We start from the raw sequence: 24,748 nt of genomic DNA on the forward strand, positions 1-24,748 counted from the left end.
CTTCCCCAACTGCTATTACTCACCCTCCACCTTACATTTTGAGACAGAGTCACAGTGACCCTCAAACCTGCAGAGTTAGTTAGCCATCCAGCCTCAGGGATCTTCTAATTACCACCTCTCCAGTGCTAGGGTTATAGGCACATAGCATCACACCCAACTTTTCTGGGAGTGATGAGGATTGAACCCAGGTCCTTAGGCCCCACGATTGAGGCATCTCCTAGGCCCCCAGTACGTGATATTTATCGGATACAGATGGGCCCAGGAGACAGAAACCTGGGATAAAGTTCCTGGGGTCCTAGGTGAAGTGTTTGATTTTCAGTCTCCTCCTCTGTGAAGTTTCATCATGTTTGGTGAGTGACGTTTCAGTAGGACTGAAGATGGCTGTGTTACTAGTGGGCTCAATCTGCATAGGGGAACTTCATGGAAAGCTCCACCATGACCCAGAAAAGAGGCTTATGGCACAGAGACAAGACTGCACTGTCAGCCTGGGGACTCGGGAGAAGGGAAGAAGGCTAGAATCACACCTCCAAAGACTGCTTCCTGCAGCAGTCAAGAGCCCAAGAAGAACCTGGGTGAGGGACCTGGGAGAAAGAACCCCACCCTCCACCTTGGACAGGACCTCAGGGTAGGCTGCAGAATTACAGATGTGAAGTGAACCCTTTCCATCTGTCCTGGTGGAACTTTGTTAGTACCCACGGAACCAAGAAGGATCAGATTTCCAATTTTCTGTCCCCAAGTCCTGTGTCTACTGGTTAAACCTTGAGTGACAAACGTGGGTTTCATGAGTGTGTGTGTGTGTGTGTGTTCTTTAGCACCGCACTGCCAGATTGCTTTGAGCCCCAACAATGGCTCTGATTCAAATGTAGTATTGTTGGCTCTATGATGCTTTTCTGAAATGGTGACAATCTATATAAAACTCCCCACAAAACAAAGTCCCCAACTACACCCTTTGAGTTGCTTTGCACTTACTCAGCTATATTAGCCTAGCATAGCAAGTGGTCAACGAACTTCCAAGAAATAAAACAACAGGACTGTAAATACTGATTCTAAAGATGTGTGTGTGTGTGTGCGTGTGCGTGTGCGTGTGCGTGTGTGTGTGTGTGTGTGTGTGTGTGTAAGGCTGCAACCTCTGACCTTCAGCTTCTGGACACTTCAAGTAATGTCACCATCAGAGCAACCAGAAAGTGTCCTATTGATTTTCAAAGCCTTGCTAGGAGACTGACGAGACAGTAGGGTTGCTGATCTAATTTCTGCGGGAAGGTAGATGTAGAGAACCACCACCCTTCCCCTTTGTTGGAAAGGGCTTTGGCTAAAGAGGAAACTAAGAGGGGGTGAGGAAGTCCCTTTTGCCCACAGCCGGGTGTGTGGCAACCTTCCTGAGTGGGCAGTGGCAACAGGGATGGGGCCAAACAGCAGGAGTAGAATTCCAGATGGAATTTGTACCTTATCAACCTGTTTTGTGGCCTCCACTCTGCACCCTGGGGTGTCCCTGTGACAGCCTTCTCCTGGTTCTTCAACATCTATGCAGCCTTGGGAGGTCCTTCTGCCCAACCACTGTAGCCAGCAAGGCGCATGCTCAAGTGCATGCTTCTGGGTCTCCTACCCACTAGACCCTGGCAGTAGGTGAGGACACAATACCTAGGTCTCACATGGGCTGCAGGTGCCTGGGTGGGGACCAGGTGATGGTGGCCTCTGCTTTCTGGGACCGCCAAGTATCACTGGTAGGCCTCTCTTTCCCTGGCTGGAGTGGGAAAGTATACTATAGCCTGTGATCGTGAGATGCAGAGTGGAGTGGAGAGAGCCCGCCAGCATTGTCTGGACCAATGAGTCGATGCCTGCGATAGTGCTAGGTAGAGGATCCACACCTGGGCTCCACTAAGGTCTTTCTTAGGCTTCCAGTTGTCTACCAGATTCCATGGTTTATACCCAGACTCCTACCGTATCACTGTATTGTGCAGTATTCCTGCCACTGTGTTTGAGATATAATCCACGCTGGGCGGTGGTGGTGCATGCCTGTGATCCCAACACTTAGGAGGCAGAGGCAGGTGAATTTCTGAGTTTGAAGCCAGCCTGGTCTACAAAGTGAATTCCAGGACAGCCAGGGCTACACAGAGAAACCCTGTCTCGAAAAAAACCAAAACAAAAAACAACAACAAAAAAGAGATATAATCCATAACCACACAGTTAGCACATTTAAATGCCTTCCACACTAAAATCTTGTTCCAATTAGTAGGCTCTCCACACCCCTCCTAAACCCTCCAGTCCTAGAAAAGCATTAGATTTCCGTCTTTTGAATCTCCTAGTCTTGATATTCCCTTTATTTAAGTTGTGTTTATTTTCTTGTGCGGGGCATGTGTACACGTGACAGTAATAGACATCCTGCCAGAGCCAGCACTCTTCTGCCATCACGCAGCATCCGGGATGGAACCCAGAGGGTCAGTGGTATAGCTAAGGCTCAAACTCCATCTCATTCTCTAGGACAAAACTTTAGATAAAACTCTTCAAAACCCCTATTAGAGAACTCTGGGCTCTTGAAACAGCAAATGTACAACATAGTTTTTCTTTTCTTTTTTCTTTTTTGGTTTTTTGAGACAGGGTTTCTCTGTGTAGACCTGGCTGTTGTGGAACTCGCTCTGTAGACCAGGGTGGCCTCAAACTCAGAAATCCTCCTGCCTCTGCCTCCCAAGCGCTGGGATTACAGGTGTGTGCCACCACTGTCTGGCCATAGTTTTTCTTATTAGAAACTCAGACGCATAGAGAGCTTTCCAACAATCTTAAGTTCTGTATACAAGTATTTGCCTGCATGTGCTTATTATGTGTGCCACATGCGGCCCTCAGCAGACGAGGACACAGGATCCCCTGGACCTGGAGGTAAAGCGGGTTGTCAGCTGCCATGTGAGAGCCCAGGTCCTCAGGAAGAGCAGCCGGTAAGTACCCTCAGCTGCGGAACCATCTTTCCAGGCCCTAAGGATTGTTTTTAAAGACAGGGTTTTGTGTAGCCCAGGCTGGCTCTGCCTCCTTCCGTCTCTGCCTTCTGAGTGGTAGGGTGGCAGGTGGCAGTCACTTCTCTCCAAGGGGTGGAGCGGGTGGACAGAAGAGCTTGAGAGAGCAACAACCTTATCAGTCTGATGTGTAAAATTAAGTATCAAATTAGAGCGGGGCGGTGGTGGCGCACGCCTTTAATGCCAGCACTTGGGAGGCAGAGGCAGGCGGATTTCTGAGTTCGAGGCCAGCCTGGTCTACAGAGTGCGTTCCAGGACAGCCAAGGCTACACTGTTTTCCAGAAACCCTGTCTGGAAAAACCAAAACCAAAACCAAACCAAAATAAAACAAAATGAACTGCTGCGCTTGGCTCTATGTGAGTTATGGAGACTCGAACTATGTCTTTACCCTTGCAGGGCAGGCACTGTTCACACAAAGCCATCTCCCTAGACATTGATTTTAGAGTTTTATGTAGTATACAGTGGAGGTTGGCCTTAACTCACTATGATCCTCTTTCTTCCATCTCCCAAGTATCGGTTATAGACATGAACTATCCCGTCCAGCGTCCAGCTTGTCCCTGGTTAGTTCTAAAACACAAACAAACAAATAAAAAACAAGTGTTAAAAGTTAGGGGCAGCAGTTTTTTTTTGTTTTTTTTTTTAAGCATTTTTGAGACAGGGACTCACTTTGTAGTCAAAGCTAGCCATGCACCGTGAGTTTCCTATCTTTCACTCAGTGATGGTTTTCTAGGTCTTGCACACCACACCAAGCAGCCCACAGCATTTTATGCCAGCAGGGCATAGAATTGTAAAAGTCAGCCTTGTGCATCTCCCCTGGTCTTTAATTTCATAGTTCAGTGCCACAGTATCATGGAGGTAGATTCTGATTTGAGAAAATGTGGAGTTCTGTTGCTGTACTGTCCAGTGGCATGATAATGCTCACATTATAGAAGACATTACTCAGGCAGCACTGGAAAGGAGAGCCTTCCTCCCCTCCTAGTTTTCAGTAGATGAACAGTTCCTATGGCTTACACCCCTTTCTTCTGTGGCATCTAAGAGCTAAGAGGCCCCAGATCTGGCTCCACCAGTCTCACTGACCCTGTCCAGGGAAGACAGAGAGAGGCTGGCAGTGTGCTGTTACCACACACCTATTTCCTGCCAGGAAACTACTTTCTGTGAATGAAACACTCTCTTCTTCTTTTTTCTAACAAGTCAGAAGAGTAGCTGTGGTCCAATCATCCACTGGAGAGGAGCTGGGGTAGGCCAGTGATCCGGGTGCTTGTCCAGCACATAGAAGGTACTAAGCTCAATCTTAGCATCAAACACAGAAACAACACATGCATGCAGGGCATTTATTCCCAGCACTTGGGAAAGAGAGGAAGGTGAAATCTCTGTTGAGACTGAGGCCAGCTTAGTCTGCATAGTGAGTTCTAGGACAGCCAGGGCTATGTAGAGAAACCCTGTCTGGAAAACCGAAATCCAAAACCAAATCCAAACAACAAAACCCAAACCAAACTAACCAACCAAACAACAATAATAACAACCCCCCCCCTGAAATATATTAAGACAAGCAAACAGAAGGCGGATGTGAACCTGAAATATATTAAGACAAGCAAACAGAAGGCGGATGTGAAGGTCACCCACAGGGCCCTCTCATTCTCTCACTCAGCCAGCATTTACAGTTTCTCGGGAAAGAGATCTGAAAACAAATAGGTTTAATGAAAGTAATAAGACACTATACCTAGAGCAATGATAGAACCATCTGCTAGGTGCTGCTGCATAGAGCACGCTCTGACTTCTCAGCAACTCTCTTGGCAGAGACCAGCCCCTCAGCAGAAGGGACAGCCTGTGCAAAGCCAGAGAAGCAAGGCAGACATGTGGGCAGCCCCTAACTCTGGCATGCTGGTGTGCATGCTAAGGCTGGATAGCAGACAGACACTGACCACTCAAGGCAATATGCTGAGTTAGAATTACTGCAAGCAAACCGTCAAACCTGCTGGTTCCAAGACTGTAGCATGGTCTAGGTACGAGTCTCTAAGCTAGAGTGCTAGAGAAAGCTGTGTGAACAGCGTCTCTGCCCTGCCGCCTTAGGCCCACCTCCAGACCCTGCTACTTGATCAGATCTGCTTCAGGAGAATCCAAGAGGACAGTAAGAATGAAACAGCCACCCATGAAAGGCTCCGTGTCTGGAGCTGACCGGTCCAGCGAGGATAAAGAGCTGCTTCTTGAGTCAGGTGTCCAGCTGAAGCCACTGTTTGCTCTTTCCTTGAGCAGCCTCATTCCCAGGTGGGACCTGAAGACCTTAAAATGGCATTACCAGGGCTGGAGAGATGGCTCAGCCATTAAGAGCATTTATATTGTTTGCAGAGGACCAGAGTGTGGCTCCCAGCACCCACATCATGACTACTTGTAACTCCAGCTCCAGAGAATTTGATCTAACTCTCCGGCCTCTGTGGACACCTCCATACACTCCAGCATGACCACACTCATGCACACACACACAAGATTAAACATTAAAAAATTAGATTACCGTTTGAAATTTAAAAGAACCCCATCCCAAATAAAATAATAAAAGGGGTTGGCGGGCCATTCCAATCCAATCAGAGTTTGTCTATCTCGTACGCGAATATGATCAAAGCAACTGACAAACTGTCACGGAACCTGCACGATCTCTCTCTTTGGCCTTGCCCGTCTTCTCCAGCCCCTGAACTCTCTTCTCCCTCCTCCTCTCATGGGCTCTGAGTCCATTCCTAGTATACTAACAGGCCCAGAACTCTTGGTCTGCAGCCATCCTGGGCTCACTGAGCATAGCCAAGTAGCCTGACTTTGCCCCCTGGTGGCCCGATGACCAAGCTTCATGGAGGTAAGTTCCTCTCTAACAACCAAGCTTCATGGAGGTAAGTTCCTCTCTTAACAACCCAGTAGGATTTCTAGACACTGGGTGGAAAACAGGACCAGGGTATTGACTGCAGATCAAGAAGGGAAATCAAGGAAATATTTAACATGTAGTCTTTACCTTCTATACTCTAGGCCTTTGGATAGACAGAAATTAGAGATGTGGGTAAGAAAGTAAGGAAGTTCACCATAACTTTTTGAAGTTAATTAAGACAAAATATTATACAAAGGTTTAGCTCTTTAGTAATACATCTTTATTATCTTTAGATGAAGAGTTATTAGTTATAAGATTTTTTTCATGCTATAGGTCTTGGTATCATATTTACAACAGAGGTGTAAACATTTTTAAAAATTACATTTGTGTATTTTGTGTACATGTGTGGGCGTGCATACCAAAGTACATGTGTGGAAGCCAGCCAGACAACAATCTGCAGGATTAGGTCCACGCCTACCACCATGTGGATTTTAGGGACTGAATTTGTGTCTTCAGGCTTGGAGGCAAGCATCTTTTCCTGCTGCGACATCTCACCAGTCCAAAATTTAAACGTTTTAAATTAACACCTTAAAGCTAAAGTAAAGCCGGGGTGGTGGCAGAGCACACCTGTAATCCCAGCACTCTGGGAGGCAGAGGCAGGAGGATTTCTGAGTTCAAGGCCAGCCTGGTCTACAGAGTGAGTTCCAGGACAGCCAGGGCTATACAGAGAAACCCTGTCTCAAAAAAAAAAAAAAAAAAAAAAAAAAAAAAATCAAAAAAAGAAAAAAAAAAGGAAAGGAAGTTAGTATTCTAAACTTTAATGTTGTTAGAGGGACAAAAGAAAACATCAATTATTATAAGAAAGTCAGGTTTCCATTAAAACCCCTCAAGGAATCCCAATCCCAGAATCCAGATGCTGAGTGGGTTGAGAACCCAGAGGTACAGAGTTAGGATTTACTTATGTGAGGCTGTATATGAATTCATGAAATTACTCACTTGTTAAGAAGAGAGTATAGAGCTAGAAGAAAGCATAGAATATAGTAAGAATAGAAGATAGTAAGAATAGAAAGGGGAATGGAAATTACTCATGGTAAAAGAACAAGGGTAGTAGTGCATTCAGGGCCAAAGGATAGGATTTCAGGAGAGTGGAGACCAAGAGTATTCTTAAAGAGTAGAGAGTCAGACAAGCTACTTCCAACACATTCCCTAAGCCCCTACCACAGCGAGGTAATGTGTTGGGCATAAGAATACAGGAAGAACCAAAGGACAATGACATAGTTAATGCAATGCTGCAGCTTTCCTTGTTTGTTTTTCTCTATAATTGTTTTGTTTTTTTCAAGTCAGGGTTTTGCTGTGTAGCCCTGGCTGTCCTGGAATTCCATCTGTAGACCAGGCTGGCCTTGAACTCAGAGATCTGCCTGTCTCTGCCTCCTGAGTGCTGGGATTAAAGGTGTTTGCCACCACCACTAGGTTATAAATGTTTTTTTAGAGTGTGGGTGTGTATGAGTGTCCAAGGAGGGCAGGAGACTTTGATCCCTTGGAGCTGGAATTACAGAGATTTGTGAGTTCTGGGCTCTGAATTCTAGTCCTCTAAGAACTTAAGTGCTCTCAACCACAGAGCAGTCTTTCTAGCTCTTTTCTTTGTAATTCTTGTCTTTATCAATGAACTGACTCTACCTGCCATCTCTCTATTTCTTTTGCTTTTTGTTTGCCCTTCCTTCCTTCCTTCCTTCCTTCCTTCCTTCCTTCCTTCCTCCCTCCCTCCCTCCCTCCCTCCCTCCCTCCCTCTCTTCCTTCCTTCCTTCCTTCCGACAGGGTCTCTCTCTCAGCACTTGTTGAATTCGGTATGTGGACCAGACCGGCCTCAACTTCAACATGTTTAATGACTTCTGGGCCATGATTTTCTGTGTTCTACGATGTATCTCAATGTGATCTTCAGCAGTTGTTCCTATTGTTTGTTTTCAGATTCATGAGAGATTCTGGTTTGCATAGTCATCTTTTGCATTAGGTAACAGTTGGAGTTACTGGACAACCTATGAAATGGTCCAGAAGTCCGTCTGTGGTCTGGAAAGGAAGTGGAAGCCATATGATATATGCAGGCCTGACCCTTTAGTGTGGACGGTGGGGATGGTAGTTATTTTAAATTAACACATTTAGTAGACTTAAATAGAGATATTAATTTAAAAAGTCAAGTGTGCAAAGAATAACATATAGAATTGTTTATAACTATTCTGTATATAAATATTGACCTTGAGTCTTTCTTCCAATGGGATTCCAAAAAAATTCGATTTATATTCTTTGAGAAATGGCACCCACAAAGAGTATGAGTATACAGACATATGTGAGTGGTCAGGTGCGTGAGTGCGTGCGTGTGCGCACGCATATGCTCACACAGAAGCTAAAAGAAGGATGTCGGATGTCCTGCTTTCATTACTCGTCTTGTCACGATGGTGTAGTACACTGAAATCCATACCCTCCTCTACCACCACTCTCTCCTAAACACATACACACGTGTATACACACAGGCATTTATTTCCCTAAATGTATAGAAATGTTGGGTAAAGTGCTAGTGAAAATTAAGCTTTTGTTTTTGAATGGTGAACTAATAAAAACAATGATTTCCCCTTCAAAAGAACCTCTCATTCTCTGTAAAATCAAACTGCAAAGAGGGAACCATGTGTGCAAATTCCTGTAATCCTAGCACTTTGATGGGAACAGACAGGAAGCTTTTGAGTCTGAGGGAAGCCTGGGCTATAATTTGAGATCCTGTCCCAAACGAATAAACAACTCAAGGAGAATGAAAAAGACAGGAAAAACAAAAAGCAAAATGGAGCGGGGTGGTGGTGGCACAAGCCTTTAATCCCAGCACTTGGAGGCAGAGGCAGGCGGAGTTTGAGGCCAGCCTGGTCTACAGAGTGAGTTCCAGGACAGCCAGGGCTACACAGAGAAACCCTGTCTCGGAAAAAAAAAAAACAACAAATAAAAAATGTTTGAAGAAACAAAGAAACTGGCCTGGAGAGAGGGATCGTTGACTACCTGGTGAGCCCCAGGACAATGCCATGCTGTCTCAAAAAGATAGACTGCATTCCTGAGGAGGACATCTTAAGTGTTTCCAGCACCACACACACCCATTCCTCTCCCCTCCAAATAAAAAGTTAGTGGCAATTATAAAATAAGAAAGGGATAGTTTTTCAGAGTTGTGAACAAGGAAGTGGTGGGACAGCAGGCTCTCCAGTGCCCGGTTCAGGGAAAAGAAACTGAAAGCATAGCTGCGGCAGGTGGCTCCTGCCAGTCACCCAGTCCCCAGTCAGGAGGCTTGGGGCTGACGCACAGATTCAGTGGAAGGTGGACGCTAGGTCAGATCTGGCCCTGGTCCTTATGATCACTGTCAGCTCCACAGGTGCTGAGAGAGAAACAATTTTTAGTGGCTCTTTATCAAATAATAGCATGTGTTGTGTAGCATATAATACAGAATTCTCGATCAGTATAAAAATTCAGGTTCTGGAATCAAATACCTTCTATTTAAAAAAAAAAACTAAGATAGCACTCATACAACAAATTATTTTAAAGTGTACACTCCAGTAGCATTTAGTACATTTACAACGTACAACAGCCACCTTTTTTTCTAAGATGATGTCATCCCCAGAGGAAATCTGTTTTCCACTAAGCAGTCACCCCCACTTTTCCTTCTCCCATGTGCCCTAGAAAACACCAATTTTTCTGTCTCTTAATAGATTTACCTAAGTTGAATATTTTATATAAACAAAACCATAAAATGTGTGATCTTTTGTATGTGCTTGTTTATTTGCTCTGTGATTATTTTGTGGTGCTGGCAAGTGAACCCAGGCTCTTAGTAATTCTAGGCAAGTGCCCTAATCACTGAGCAATACTCCTAGTCCACCATAATGATAGTGTGTGTGTGACTGTGGATATACACGTTTGTACGTGCATATGCAAGGATACACATGCATAGGCGAGGATATGGAGGAGGTTTGGTGTCTTCTATTGTTCTCTGCTTATTCCCTGAGGGTCTCCACTGCTTTCTGGCTAGCCTAGTGGCCAGCAGGCCTCATAGATGTCTCCTCCCTTGCCAACACTGAGGTTACAGAAATACATAGTCACACTTGGTTTGTTGTTGCAGAAATCTGAACTCAGGACCGCAATCTTCAGCAGCAAGCACTCTTAACTGAGCTGTTTCTTCCACCCATAGCTTTTGTTGTTGTTTTTAATTTTTGCTTTTTTTTTTTTTTGAGACGGGGTCTCACTATATGGCTCCATATGGCTGTCTTGGAACTCACTTTGTAGACCAGGCTGGCCTCTAACTTACAGAGATCCTCCTGCCTCTGCCTCCTGGGTATTAGGATTAAAGGTATGTGCTGTGGCCACCCAGCTCTGTTTAACTTTTTGAGGAAGTACAAAAATGTTTTTCATAGTGGCAACACTATGTGACATTCTCATTAGCAATGTCCTATGTAAGGTGCGCACGGATGTCTTGCGTGTACGTATGTCTGTGCACCTCACATGTGACTGGTGCCACTGGAAGAAAGTATGAGCCCTGGAACTGGAGTTGTAGGTGGTTGTGAGCAGCCGTGTGGATGCTGAGAAGGAAACGAGCCTCTGGAACAGCAGCCAGTGCCTTTAACCTCTGAGCCCTCTCTCCGCCTCCAGCAATGCAGCTTTTAAAGTTGTATCAGTTCAAGTGTGAAAACCTATTTCATTGTGAGATATAATGAGAATAATAAATTAAAAAAAATCTCAGGTGAATTTTCCTAATGACTAAAGGTATGAAACATTTCCTCATGTGTTGACCACCTGACAGTTTTCTTTGGACAAATGCCCATTCAGATTCTCTGTCCATTAAAAATAGCTGTTAATCTTTTTGTGTCAGAGTCCTTTTATTTTGGATTCTAGACCCTAAAAGTACTAGAATTTACAAATCATTCCTTCCTTTGTCTTTTACATTGTAAAAGGGAAATTAAGAATAGTTTTTCTTTATTTTTTTTATATTTTATTTTGGCCTTGTTCTTTTTTATTTTTCCGAGATAGGCTGTTGTAGCCCTGGCTGTCCTGGAATTACCTCTGTGGACCAGGCTGGCCCTGACCTCAGAGATCCACCTGCCTCTGCCTCCCAACTGGTAGGACTAAAGGCATGTGCCACCACCACCCAGCTTTATTTTTTTATTTTATTTTACCTTTTTAAAAAAGAGTAATTTATTTATTTTATGTATGTGAGTACATTGTTGCTCTCTTCAGACACACCAGAAGAGGGCATCAGACCCCTTTGCAGATGGTTGTGAGCCACCATGTGGTTGCTGGGAATTGAACTCAGGACCTCTGGAGGAGCAGCACCTAGTACTCCTAACCACTGAGCCATCTCTCCAGCCCTATTTTTTATTTGAAAATATTTAAATTTAAGTGTATGATTATTTTCCTGTACACATGTATGTGGACTGTGTGCACACCTGATGTCCACTTAGGTCAGAAGAAGGCATTAGATCCCCTCATGAGTAAAGTTACAGAGGACTGGGAACCACTATGTATGTTCTGGGAAACAAACTGAAGTCCTCTGCAAAGTAGCAAGTGCTCTCAACTTGTTTATTTTTAAGATAGTGCCTTACCATGTAAGTTGGACTAGCTGGTCTACATAGTGACCAGTTACATTCCAGGCCAGCCACAGATATACAGTGAGACCCTGCTAGGGATCTGGGTAGCTGTCTGGTCTGGAACTCATGGTGACTATCAACTGGTCCTCCTTCCTCTACCTCCTAAAAGCTATGACTGTAGGCATGGGCCACCATGCCCAAGCAGCATCAGTGCTTCTGCCATCAGTTTCTAACTCCTCCTCTTCCTCCTTCCCCCTCCTCTTCATTATCACCACAATACATGTGGTATACATAAATAAAGAAGGACAAAACATACATACACATTAAATAAGCCTTACCAAAAAATGTCAGAAATGGAAGAGTTAGAATTTCTTGTCAGGCTAGGTTTCTTACTGTGTATCGCCGACTATGTGAAACCCCTGACAGTCATTGTCAGATGGAAACACTGGAGCCAGTTAGGGCTGTTTGTCTTTGGAGAGACAACATCTTGCTTCCAGGAAAGCCTAAAAGACATTTAAGATGTTCCTGAAAAGACCAGGCCTTGCAAAGAGTTTGGGGTGAAAGCCTTTCTCACTTGGTCATGTGACCCAGGCAAAGCAGTACTTGAAGGGCTATTTTACTTCAGAGCAGATGAGGAGGCCTAGCTAGGCTAAGCCTCAGGTCTCTGAGGGTCAGGCACACTAGGCCCAGACCTAGACAATATCCTAGCCAGCAGGGATGTGGTCCCCCTCACTGGTGACTGCACGTCGCCTCCCTTCCTGGTCTGCTTTCTTCCTTACCTAGCTTTATTATCAGGAGAATGCTAATTTCATATAAAGGGTCAACAAGTATCACTCTATTTTCTGGGTGAATTTGAGAAGGATTAATATTAATTTGTTAACTGATTGATAGAATTAACCAGTGAAATCATCTGGTCCTGAGTTTTACTTTGTTGAAGTTTTTTTTGTTTGTTTGTTTGGTTGGTTTTTTGATTTGGTTTTTTCGAGACCAGGTTTCTCTGTATAGCCCTGGCTGTCCTGGAACTCACTCTGTAGACCAGGCTGGCCTCGAACTCAGAAATCCGCCACCACGCCTGGCACCAAGGGCCTTTCTATGTGAGGCAAACATCCTACTGCCAAGAGTCATCATATTTTAGTTTTCTATGTCAGTATTAACAGCGATACATTTCCCAGATAGTACTGTTCTTAGTATATTCTGTTAGGTTTTGCATGTTATTGTTTTAATTCATTTACCTAAAAGTATTTTATAACTTTATTTCTTCTTTGACTCACTGGGTAATTAAGAGTGGGCTGTTTGATGGGTGATGGTGGCGCACGCCTGTAATTCCAGCACTCTGGGAGGCAGAGGCAGGCGGATTTCTGAGTTCGAGGCCAGCCTGGTCTACAGAGTGAGTTCCAGGATAGCCAGGGCTACACAGAGAAACACTGTGTCGAAAAAACCAAATCAAAAAAAAAAAAAAAAAGAGTATGTTTAATTTTTACAGATTTGTGAATTTCCCATTTTACTTGTAGCTCCTTTGTGCAGTATCTGAGAAGATACTTTGTCGTAATCACTGTTCTATTGCTGTGAAGAGTTGCCATTTCCATGACAACCCTTATCAAGTAAAGTATTTAACTGGGGCTGGCTTACTTTCAGACATTTAGTCTTGTATTGTCATGGCCAGAAGCATGGCAGCACACAGGCAGACATGGTGCTAGAGAGGGAGCTGTGAGTTCTGTATCCAGATCTGCGGGTAGCCTACCTTGGGTCCCTGAAATCTCAAAGCTCAACCCCAGTGACACACTTTCTCCAACAAGGCCACACCTCCTAATCCCTGTCAGATAGCACCTCTCTCTAATGGTCAAGCCTATGAGGCCATTCTTTTTTTTTTAATTGAATTTATTCATTTCAAAGGTTATACCCCTTTCCCTGTTTTCCCCCTCCCCAAAAACCCCCAACTCATCTTCCCTCCCCCTGCCTCCAAGAATATGCTCCTCCATCCAACCCACTCCCACGACCCCCACTCAACTTCTCCACACTGGGGCCTCTATTGAGCCTTCACAGGACCAAGGACCTCACCTCCCACTGTTGTTCGACAAGGCATTCCTCTGTCGCTCTTTTGGCTGGAACCATGTGTACCTCTTGGGTGATGGCTTAGTCCCTGGGGGTCCTCGGGCGTCTGGTTGGCCGACATTGTCGTTCTTCCCATGGGGGTGCAACCTCTCCCTGGCACCCCCCCATGCTCCTCCAGTCTGCACTCCAATTCCTCTATTGGGAACCCCCGCACTCAGTACAATTGTTGGCTGCTAGTATTTATATGAGGCCCTACTTACTCAAGCCACTACCACGCACTTCCTATGACTTTCATCCTTTCAAAAGTATTGAGGTTTGTTTTGTGACTTACCATATGGTCTGTCTTAGAAAATGTTCCATGTACATTTGAGAATAGCGTGCATTCTGATGTCAATGGGACCATAAATGTATACCCAGGATGCCCCAGAGACTGCATTTCTAGGTGTCTGTGCTATTTAGAAGATAAAAATAACTAATGAAACAGGAGTTTGAAGCAAAGATTTCAATGCATAATTAGAGAAGATTGGTAAAGAGAGGAATGTGCAACAAAATCTGCATCTTTGAGTATTTCCTTCTTCCACTTTCAGTCTGTATTAAAACTTGAAATAGTGCCACAAACTATGATGTTGGAAACATTAAATTCACTGTAATTTTCTTTTTTAAATTTATTTTTATTTTATGTTACTTATTTTAAATGACGTGTATATGAGTTTGTTGAAATGAGTGCAGTTCCTGTGAAGGCCAGAAAAAGGTGTTGGATTTTCTGAAACATGAGTATAGGCCATTTTGAGCCATTTGATGTGGGTGCTAGAAACTGAATATACGTCCCCTGAACTGCTGAGCCATCTCTCCAGCCTTCACTGTAGTATTTTCAAGAAGTGATTATGGTGTTTTAGCTGAATTCATTCTCAGCTCCCTTAGGATTGGAGTCTATATCCTTGTGTACTAAAATAGGCAGGAAAAGAACTTTAATTAAGCTATTCTTTCCCAAAGGTATCTTCTAGGCCCCCCTCCAACTTTGATCCAGGCAACTATGTTGAAGTGAGTGATCCAAACACCCACGTACCCTCAAAAGTGGTGATACAAGATATTACCACGGAGCTACACTGCCCGTTGTGTAACGACTGGTTCCGTGATCCGCTAATGCTGACCTGTGGCCACAACTTCTGCCAAGCCTGTATTCAAAACTACTGGAAAATGCAATCAAAGGAAACATTCTGTCCTGAGTGTAAGATGCTATGCCAGTATAGCAACTGTACATTCAACCTTGTGCTGGAGAAGCTCGTAGAGAAGATTAAGAAGTTACCCTTGCTCAAGGGCCATCCACAGTGCCCAGAGCACGGAGAGAACCTGAAACTGTTCAGTAAGCCAGAAGGAAAAATGATCTGCTTCCAATGCAAGGATGTGCGGTTGTCTATGGGGCAGTCTAAGGATTTCCTGCAAATCTCTGAAGCTGTCCGTTTCTTTACGGTGTGTGAGTCCTGGGCCTTGAGAAATCCCTTAGGAAAATTCTTTTGGAGGGCTTCTTCCTTCTGACCTAATCCCTTTTTTCATGTACATAGCATTTCTAGAGAAATAACTTTCCAAGGCATATTGTATTTCTAAGGACTCTGAGCTTTCTCTTTTTTGAAAAGTTTAGCAGTGAGTGCCTTCACCCACAGAGCTTCTTACCCATCCCAGCAGTAAGCTAACTTTGTAAATGCGATAGCTCCTTATGTTAAAATCTCTGTTCAGACAAGCCCTGGCGTGCCTTTTATACCCTGGCAGAATCTCTTCTGGAGCCAGGACTGGACTCCTCATCTTGTCATTTGTTTACCCTGCCCTGTTCCACACCTACCTCCTTGTGCTGTTATTAGCACAGTTCATGTTCTGTTCCACAGATATCTCTTTGTGCTATAGGCATGAGTATGCATGCACGTAGAAGCCACAGGAAAATTTTAGGGTGTTTCTCAAGCACTTTCCCACATTATTATTATTATTATTATTATTGAAATAGGACTTCTCACAAAAACCTGGGATTACAGATTAGGCTAGACCAGCAATCTGGCCAGTAAGTCCCAAGGTTCTGTCTCTATCTCCTCAGCACTGAACTTAAATGTGAGCCACCATGCCTAGCCCTTTGCATAAGTGTTGGGGATCAAACTCAGCTTTGTGTGGTAGGCACTTTACCATCTTCCCAGACCCCAGGGATGTGCTTTATGTTCTTTTATTTTCCAAATTGCTGTGGGCTAATTCTATTTGATATTTATAGGAGGAGCTTGCTATCTATCAGAGCCAACTTCAGACAACTCTGAAGGAACTTCAGTCTCTCAGAACAATGCAGAAAGATGCTATTGCTGCTTACAAGGTGAGGGGCAGGGTAAAGGGCTTAGGAAGCATTGCTGGAATACACCCTTCCTGTAACTCTAGCTACATCAATATACTAAATGGTACTGGGCTACAGAATGAGTGCTATTTCACTGCAGGTAGGAAGAAATACATGGTGGAAAAGATTGCCAATACTTGATCGCTGAATAAATTACCCTTTGTGCTCACCTGCTGAGCCTTTCGATGGCCCAGTCACTAGGTGAACATTGTGGGATAGAGGTCTGCTTGATTTTCCCCTTCATCGATGGCAGAATAAAGACTCTACCAGTAAAACGTGGCTTATAACCAGGTACCATTGAGCCATGGATTCTCAGATTATAGTCCCATCTGATTTATCTTTCTAAAGTGCTTCCAAAGTTCACAAAGCTGTTGCTTATTACATGCCTGCCCACTGTAGACTTCACATGAGCGCCAAAAAAAGCACTTATAGTAAAGATTAGGTAAATCAGTCTCTAGGCTGGGAGCTAAATGAGAAGTGCTGGTTCTTCATTAATTACTCTATGTAGGAGGGCCATCTTTGGCATTTGGTATCTGGAAAAATATGTATCCTCAGGGAAAGAAAGACTACTGATGTATCCAGATAATTTTGTTCTATCTTCTAGTTCAGCTACTACAGTCGATATTTATTCATACAACAAATACTTACTGAATGAGTCACTCAGATTCATTCCTGCCCTAAAATCTGAGTGTGAGAGACAGGTATTAAACGATGCCACCAATACCAATAAAATAACAATAGCTACTAGTACCATATGATAGGAAACTTCAGCGATGAAGAGAAATCTAAGAGGAGAACCTGAAGAAGTTACTTGAGCTGGAGATGCACTCAGATGGTAGAATGCTTGCCTAGCATGCATGAGGCCCTGGGTTTTATGGTCAGCATCACATAAACTGTACATGATGGTACACACCTATAATTTCAGCACTCAGAAGGTAGAAGGAGGATCAGAAATTCAAGTCATCTTTGACTATCTAATTTTAGGCTAGCCTGGGATACATGAGATCCACTATCAAAATTTTTTTGATTTTGATTTTTTTTTTTTGAGGACTGTAGGATGAGTAAGTTAATCAAATGAACCATGTGAGGGAATATGAAAGAAGGGTCCTGGACAAGAGTGTTGAAGGGAGAGGGAAAGATACATGGAAAAGTCTAGAAATAGGATGTTAGGAAAAGTCCAATCGCGAGCTAGAGCACACCGAGCAAGATAATACTGAAGAGGCAGAAATGACCCGACCACGCAGGTCCTTGTATGGAAGAAATGAAGTATTTTTAACTTGATCCTGTGACATGAAAAACAAAGATTTGTAAGCACTACACAGTCCCATCTTGTTTTGAAAACGTCTGATGGCTGTGTGGAAAATGGCTCAGAGACAATGACAGGACCACATGGTTCAAACCTGTTAGAGATCAAGAGCAAAGGTACTTGATTAGCCTCTGAGGCAGGGTATATACAGAGATAAACAAGAACAGGTGTGTAGGGAGGAAATGATAGAGACATGGTGACTGATTAAATAGGAGGAGTGGATAGTGATATCAGATAGCATTCGGGTTTAGAAGTCTGAAGCTCAAAAGCTGGAGAAAAGCTCTCAGCATTAGAGCTGCAGCAGGAGAGATATTGCCTAGAAAGTATAGAATGAGCTTAGGACAGAATACCAAGTAATTTTAATATTTAAAACTTGTTTAGAGGAAGGAGAACCAATTAGACTGGGAAATCATAGGAAAGGTAAAAGGGAAACTGGAAACACATGGGTTGGAAGAATGATGGAGATCAGGCAACCTTAAAAGAGTGGTGATGGTTGTCCACGGAATCTAAGCTACGGAAGACAAGCCATGAAGATCGATGCTTATGAGCAGACACACAGAGAGAGTCGATGATTATAAACTAGTTAGTTTCTTGGAACAGGGTCTGTCTCTCCATGTAGCTCTGGCAGCCCTGGAACTTACTTTGTAAAACAGGTTAGCCTCAAACTCATACAGATCCACCTGCCTGCCTCTGCCAAGTGTCGGGATTAGAGCCAAGCACCACCATGTCCAGGCTGAACACAAACTTTGATTGAGAGTCAAATGCTGCAGTAGGGAGCAAGTGAACTTGGAACAAAAAGTCATTTTGGAAATGATGCATTTTCTGGGAATAATAAAATTCTATGTGGGGTTGCAAATGAGTAGTATACAAGAGCTATAAGTCATTAGAAATGAAGAAAATGAGCTGAGAAACTAGAATATAGATAGTTCACCAGGGAAGCAGCTGTGGAGACAGGAAGATTGACAGACAGATAGACACACATGCACGTGCGCGCACTCCAAAAGCAGCAACTTTCAATTTTAGTGCTTTGTACCTTGTTCATATACTGTTTCTTTTATGTGGTCCTGGAAAATGGAGTAGTTTTGATTTTAAGAGGATAGGTCTCCTAGTCTAACCTAGATACTGATTTGCCAGTCTAGGTAAGTATTGTTAGCATTCATTTTAGAATGTTTGATTGATTGCACAACATTATTAAATCGAGCACAGGTTATTATCCAAGCACTGAAAAGAAAAAACTGAAAACAAAACCTCTCCTCCTACACCATTAAACTAGTTGGGAAAGAAGGAATAAGCCTCGCAAAGGGCTTTGTTTAGTAGGACTGAATGTTGATGCTAAGCAGCCATTTGTGTAAAATTTCCAAACGTGTGTGGTGTAGTGTAAGCCCCTATCCCCAAGAGCTAGTCTCAGTAGTAATCATGGTGATGATTATGGAGGTTTCCAGGACAACAAGATACAACTGCAACAAAACCTTTCCTTGGAGTTTCTAAAGCTGCATCAGTTTCTGCACAACAAAGAAAAGGACATTCTTAATGACCTTCGGGATGAGGGGAAAGTCTTGAATGAGGAGATGGAGGTGAATCTGAACCAGATTCAGGAGCAGTGTCTCCTTGCCAAAGACATGCTGGCGAACATTCAGGCACGGATGGAACAGCAGAACTCCTTCGACTTCCTCACAGTGAGATTCTGAACCCAATTGATTACGGGTACACTGGGAAGGAGGGTAGAGAAATTGGGATGGTGGATGGAAGGAAAACAAATCCTAACCAAGTTCAACCCAACCATATCCTACCCTACCTAACCCAACCCAACCTAATTTAACCCAATGCAACTCAACACAACTCAACACAACACCACACAACTAACTGGAGTGCTTCTTAGATCCCATGGGAAAAGTAAGCCGCTTTCACTTTATGTTCAGTGGGGAGCCTTACTTCTACCTTCCTACGAAACATGAAAGTACAATTTCGCTAATAAAGCTACATGAATCAGAATTGTCTTACTTTCCCATAAAGAACACAGAAGCTTTATTTTTCAAAAATATGTCTCCATAGCATTTGTTGAGTTTTAGCCTTGCAGAAATTATAAACTGAACTATCTAAAAAGCTTTTTGTCAAACTTTGCTCCCTCAAATTTCACTTCTAGAGCAACACTGGTGATCACTTTAGCACTCAGAATTTAGTTACCCTTGGCCCTGGGATTGCTTCTGTTCTTTTCTTGTTGAAGTAATTGGAAGCAATCACTTTTTAAAAAGTTGATCTTAACTATGGGCTTCCTAGCTCTTCTCTTGTTTCCTCCAAGAGTTGGAATTACAAAAAATTACAGTGTTAGCAAATGAGAGAGAGGTCAGTTTATCCTGGGTTAGACTGGGATGCTGATTAGCAAAGCCTGCAGAGGATGAAAACTGTTGTTGGTGATGGACTGAGGACCATCTGTACAGGAAGCCAGTATAGATGATCAAACCTGGATGGTTATCAGTATAACCAGAGAGGCTTCTAGAGATGAACAGGCATCTGACTTCTCTATTTCTTCTTTTCTTGTTTAGGACATCACAAAGACCATAGAGAGGTAAATGTTTTCTCCATGATACTTTATCCCCTCCTTCCACCCCTGGAGGATGTCTTAAAAATAAACTATTTATGTGTGTCTTTCAGCATGGAGAAAGGAATGAAGACACTTGTACCTAGACAGCTTATCTCCAAAAAGCTGAGCCCAGGCCGCTTCAAAGGTCCTATCCAGTATATCATCTGGAAGGAAATGGGGTCTATTCTCTCTCCAGGTATAGTGGGAAGGAGCTATCGATTCCTATAGCCCCTAATCTATATTTCATCTGTGGCCAGAGTTAGTTCTTTAGTTTAGACAGGATGGAGATGGACTTGGGTGGAGTTTAGTCAAAAAGATTTTTTTCTTTTTCTCCTGCTGCAATGATTGTAGAATATGTATCTTTGAACTAATAATACATAAAAGTCTGATATTAGAATTACTCCTCAGCCTATGATTTTGTTTGATCTATAATGTGTAGAAATAGCCACAATTTTATCTTGTTTTGTTATATCAGCAATATGAATTCTTGCAAATATCAAAGGACTGAACAGGACAAAATCACAAAAGTGATATTATTTCAAGGAAAAGAAATTATATTCTAGATAAGATGTGTATAAAAATAAGAATTTAGATAGCTTTTACAGAATTCATGTAGATAATATTATTATTAACCTAGTTAAAATCATAAATATATCCCTGTTACATTTTCCAGGTGACTAAAATTAAAAGAAACCAACTTCATTAAAGTATAATTAATAGAGCAGAATCTACCAAAATTTTACTTAAATATACCCAGTGTATAAGTTGATAAGTTTTGACAAACATGTAAAAAAATCTCTGTGATCAAGATAGAGATAGATGGGGGGTGGGTGGGTTAGCACTGAACAAATACAAGGACCTGAGTTTGAATCCTTAGTGCCTACATAAAAAGCCAAGCATGGTGGCATACAACTGTAGCCCCCAAACTGGGGATGAAGTTGGGGGAAAATGCAGTTCTTACAAGACCCGCAGGCCAGACAGTCCGGCTGAGTGAATTCCAGATTCAGTGAGAAACCTGTCTCAAAAAATAAAATGAAAAATGATGAAGAAGATACTTAAAGTAGAACTCTGATTTCCACATGCACAGGTATGGGCACACTTGTACACACACAGAGACACAGTCAACACAGACAGACAGACAGACACACACTTCAACATTTCCACAAGTCTTTTTCAACTAGTTTCTTCTATACAGCTCTAGCCCTTACTGCTTACTTATTTCACTTTTGATGTGTCTTTTCGAACTTTTGATTTCATATAGATCACACATTACAGTAATTATAGTATTGTGTGTCTAAACTTTTGTACAAAGCACAGTGCTTCCTTTGATTCACCTTTGTTGCACATGGCAATAATTTTGTTTAATGGATGCATTATAATGTGTTTATCTATTCTCCAACCAATGGATATTTGGGTAGATTACACTTCAGGTCTATCATAAATAAAGTTGTGTGGATCTGTTTACAGATCTTTGAGGAGAAGACTTAGTGGTGGGGCTGAAGATGTGCATTTAATTTTATAAGAAACTGTCAATGCCTTTTCTTCCTCAAATGGAGGAATCATTTTACATTTCCTCCTGTAATGAATGATGAGACCATTTTTCTACATTCTTGACAAAACCTGACATTGTCCATCTTTCTAATTATAACTATTTAAGCTTAAATATAGTAACATTTCATCATTTTTAAAATGTATACATTTCTAATGTCCAGTCCCACTGGAAACCTCTCCATGTGTTTCTCTGCCATTCCTAGTTGGTGAGATATATTTAATCTTTTGACCACACTTCTGTTGATTGTTTTAACATTAAATTATAAATGGACAAATCCTTTATTATCCATGCTTATTTGTGTGGCTTTCAACAGAGGCCAGAAGAATGTATTAGTTCTCCTGGTTCTGTTGTCTGACGTGGGTGCTGGATCAGAGCCCCTCTGTAGAGAAGTACTATGTGCTCTTAAGCTCTGAACTGACCTTTCCAGCCACAAGTAGCTTCTCGGATAGTTCCTTTTTTTTTTTTTTTTTTTTTTTTTTTTTTTTTTTTTTTTAAGCCAAGAGTTCTTAATGGCTAAGAGTTCAAGGGTGATCTTGAGCTATGATCCTGTTGTTCCCACCTCCCAAGTTTTAAGATTATAGGCATATACCTGACTTAAAACATTAAACAGCAGCAACAACAACAGCAAAACCAGGATCTCATTATATTGCTCAACTTAATTCTACTGTGTGCCAGAGTTACAGGTGTGCACTACTACTTCAAATGAATTTTAATTAACACATGGTATTTGTATGTACTTATAGGATACAATATGAGATCCAATGCATGTATGCAACATATAAAAATTAGACCATAGTAAAAAGAATTTATATCTCCTCAAACAATTATCGCTTCTCAGTGTTGGAAACTTTTGAGCTCTTTCATTGTTTAAAAATATATACTAAAGCCTGTGGCTGTAGCTCAGGAAGAGACTGCTGGCCTAAGATGCACAAAACCCTGGCTTCAGCCTCTAGCACTGCCAACCAAACCAAACCAAACCACTGAAACATATGTGTACATCTATATAATAAATATTGCAGTTTATGATTACTATATTGTGTTACAAAACTCTGAAATTAACATCTATCTCCTTGTCCTTTGGTAACTGTTATCCAATATCCTTCTACCCCATCCCTCCCTAACCTTCCCAGACTCCAGTGATCACTAGTCTGTTTATATGAGGCAAATTATCTTAGCTTCTACATATTAAAAAAAAAAAAAAACTTCACCTGTCAAAGAATTCTATTATTGTAGACTACAATATCAATTAATTTCTTACAAATGTGAAATTAAAGTTCATGGGCTGGAGAGACGGCTCAGCAGTTAAGACCATTGACTGTTCTTCCAAAGGTCCCAAGTTCAAATCCCAGCAAACACATAGTAGCTCACAACCATCCATAATAAGAACTGACGCCCTCTTCTGGTATGTCTGAAGACAGCTACAGTGTACTTACACATAACAATAAATAAATCTTTAAAGATTATTTACAAAGTACAAGCCTGGTTTTATCTCATTTATGTATGTATTTATTTATTTAGATTTTTTGAGACAGTGCTGTCCTGGAACTTGCTCTGTAGACCAGGCTGGCCTCAAACTCAGAGACCCACCTGCCTCTTGGCTTCCCAACTGCTGGGATTAAAGGTGTGTGGCAAACCTGGTTTTATAATTACCAGATTCAAGTGACATAAAGTTGCTTTGTTGGATTCCCATAAACATTTCCAGATGTTTGCTTTCAGTGTCTGTATCATTCCGCCCCAGGCTGGAAAGCACACACTTTGTGGGCCACGTTCTGGAGAGCAGTGGCATACATCACTCTAGAGCACCAATATCTCACTGCATGTTAAACCAGATAGACTCTCTACCAGGTATCTCAGTCTCACCTAGTCTCACATACACAAACAACTACCTGCATTTAATCTACCTTTCCCCTTCTGTTTGCCCGAAGTGAACATCTCATGTATGTTTATATCCCAATTGAGACACTCTCCTTTGTAAGATTTCCTAGGACAACCTCACCTAATTTTTACACCTTTGGTATTGATAAAAGTTCACATAATTATTTGTTTCCTTCAGTAGAATATAAATTACTTCAGTGCAAAATCTGATTTTATCCTAAATATAAAAATGTCTAGAAATAGCAAAATGGACCAGGCAATAGAAAGTATATGAGAACTTCCTGGCTAAGGATTTATGCCTATGGGGAGAGAAAAGCACTAAGGTAGTACTTCTTACTGTGGTAAATTGCATTCACCTCTTTTCTCCTCTTCCCTGCTATCTCACTTTCTTACCAGGTCCATCTCAATTAACTCTGGATCCTAAAACAGCTCATCCCAATCTGGTGCTATCCAAAAGCCGGACCAGTGTGTGTCACGGTGATGTTAAGCAGGTAATGCCTGATGATCCAGAGAGGTTTGATTCAAGTGTGGCTGTACTGGGTTCAAAAGGCTTCACCTCTGGAAAGTGGTACTGGGAAATAGAAGTAGGAAAGAAGACAAAATGGACAATAGGAGTCGTCAGAGAGTCCATCATTCGAAAGGGGAGCTGCCCTCTGACTCCAGAGCAAGGATTCTGGCTTCTAAGACTAAGGAACCAAACGGATCTAAAGGCCCTGGATTTGCCCTCATGCAGTCTGAACCTAGGCGATCTCAAAAGGGTGGGCGTGTATCTGGATTATGAGGGAGGGCAAGTGTCCTTCTATAATGCTACGACCATGACCCATCTTTACACCTTTAGTAGTCTTTTCCTGGAGAAACTTTTCCCCTACTTGTGCCCCTGCCTTAATGACGGTGGGGAGAATAAGGAACCGTTGCACATCGTACATCCACAGTAATTAAGTTATACTATTGTATAAATTCAGGGCGTTATTAAAGTATTGAAATAGTTTACCAATTTCACTGGATTCTCTTTCCAATTTACGGGGAACTCTGAAATAATGAAAACAGGATTCACAAACTGATTTACATTTCAGTTTTCTACACAGATTTTGCTGGAGCCATTCAAGGTGCTTCTCTGGGGTCTTCTAAGACACACGCGTACCCTGAGTATAGTCTTCATGTCTTGTTTCTGGAGCAAAGAGCAGCTTGATTCTGTGTTGCCTGGGAACCCTTTTCAAACGGGCTGGAAAGATATTATTACTGGCTGCCAGCAAGATTTTAAGAGGATGGATTTTCATATCTGCACTCTTCTGGGGTTTTTGTTTGTTTGTTTGTTTTTTCAAGACAGTTTTCTCTGTGTAGCCCTGGCTGTCCTGGAACTCACTCTGTAGACCAGGCTGGCCTTGAACTCAGAAATTCACCTGCCTCTGCCTCCCAAGTGCTGGGATTAAAGGAGTGTGCCATCACTGCCCAGCTCTGCATTTTTTTAAAAAGATTTATTTATTTATTATATGTAAGTACACTGTAGCTGTCTTCAGACACTCCAGAAGAGGGCATCAGATCTCATTACAGATGGTTGTGAGCC

The 24,748-nt window shown here is 42.5% G+C and overlaps 1 protein-coding gene across 1 annotated transcript; it reads left to right on the forward strand.

Moving 5' to 3' along the window:
- The first annotated feature begins 2,825 nt into the window (after positions 1-2,825).
- Trim69 (tripartite motif containing 69) lies at positions 2,826-24,119 on the forward strand. The gene is made up of 7 exons (XM_052181683.1): positions 2,826-2,927; positions 14,499-14,975; positions 15,757-15,852; positions 18,619-18,852; positions 19,720-19,742; positions 19,829-19,953; positions 23,581-24,119. The coding sequence occupies exons 1-7, from the start codon at positions 2,826-2,828 to the stop codon at positions 24,117-24,119; spliced, it is 1,596 nt and encodes a 531-aa protein (XP_052037643.1).
- Positions 24,120-24,748: the final 629 nt, after the last annotated feature.

The sequence above is a fragment of the Apodemus sylvaticus genome, chromosome 5 (assembly GCF_947179515.1).
Source record: "Apodemus sylvaticus chromosome 5, mApoSyl1.1, whole genome shotgun sequence".
NCBI classification, from domain to species: domain Eukaryota; kingdom Metazoa; phylum Chordata; class Mammalia; order Rodentia; family Muridae; genus Apodemus; species Apodemus sylvaticus.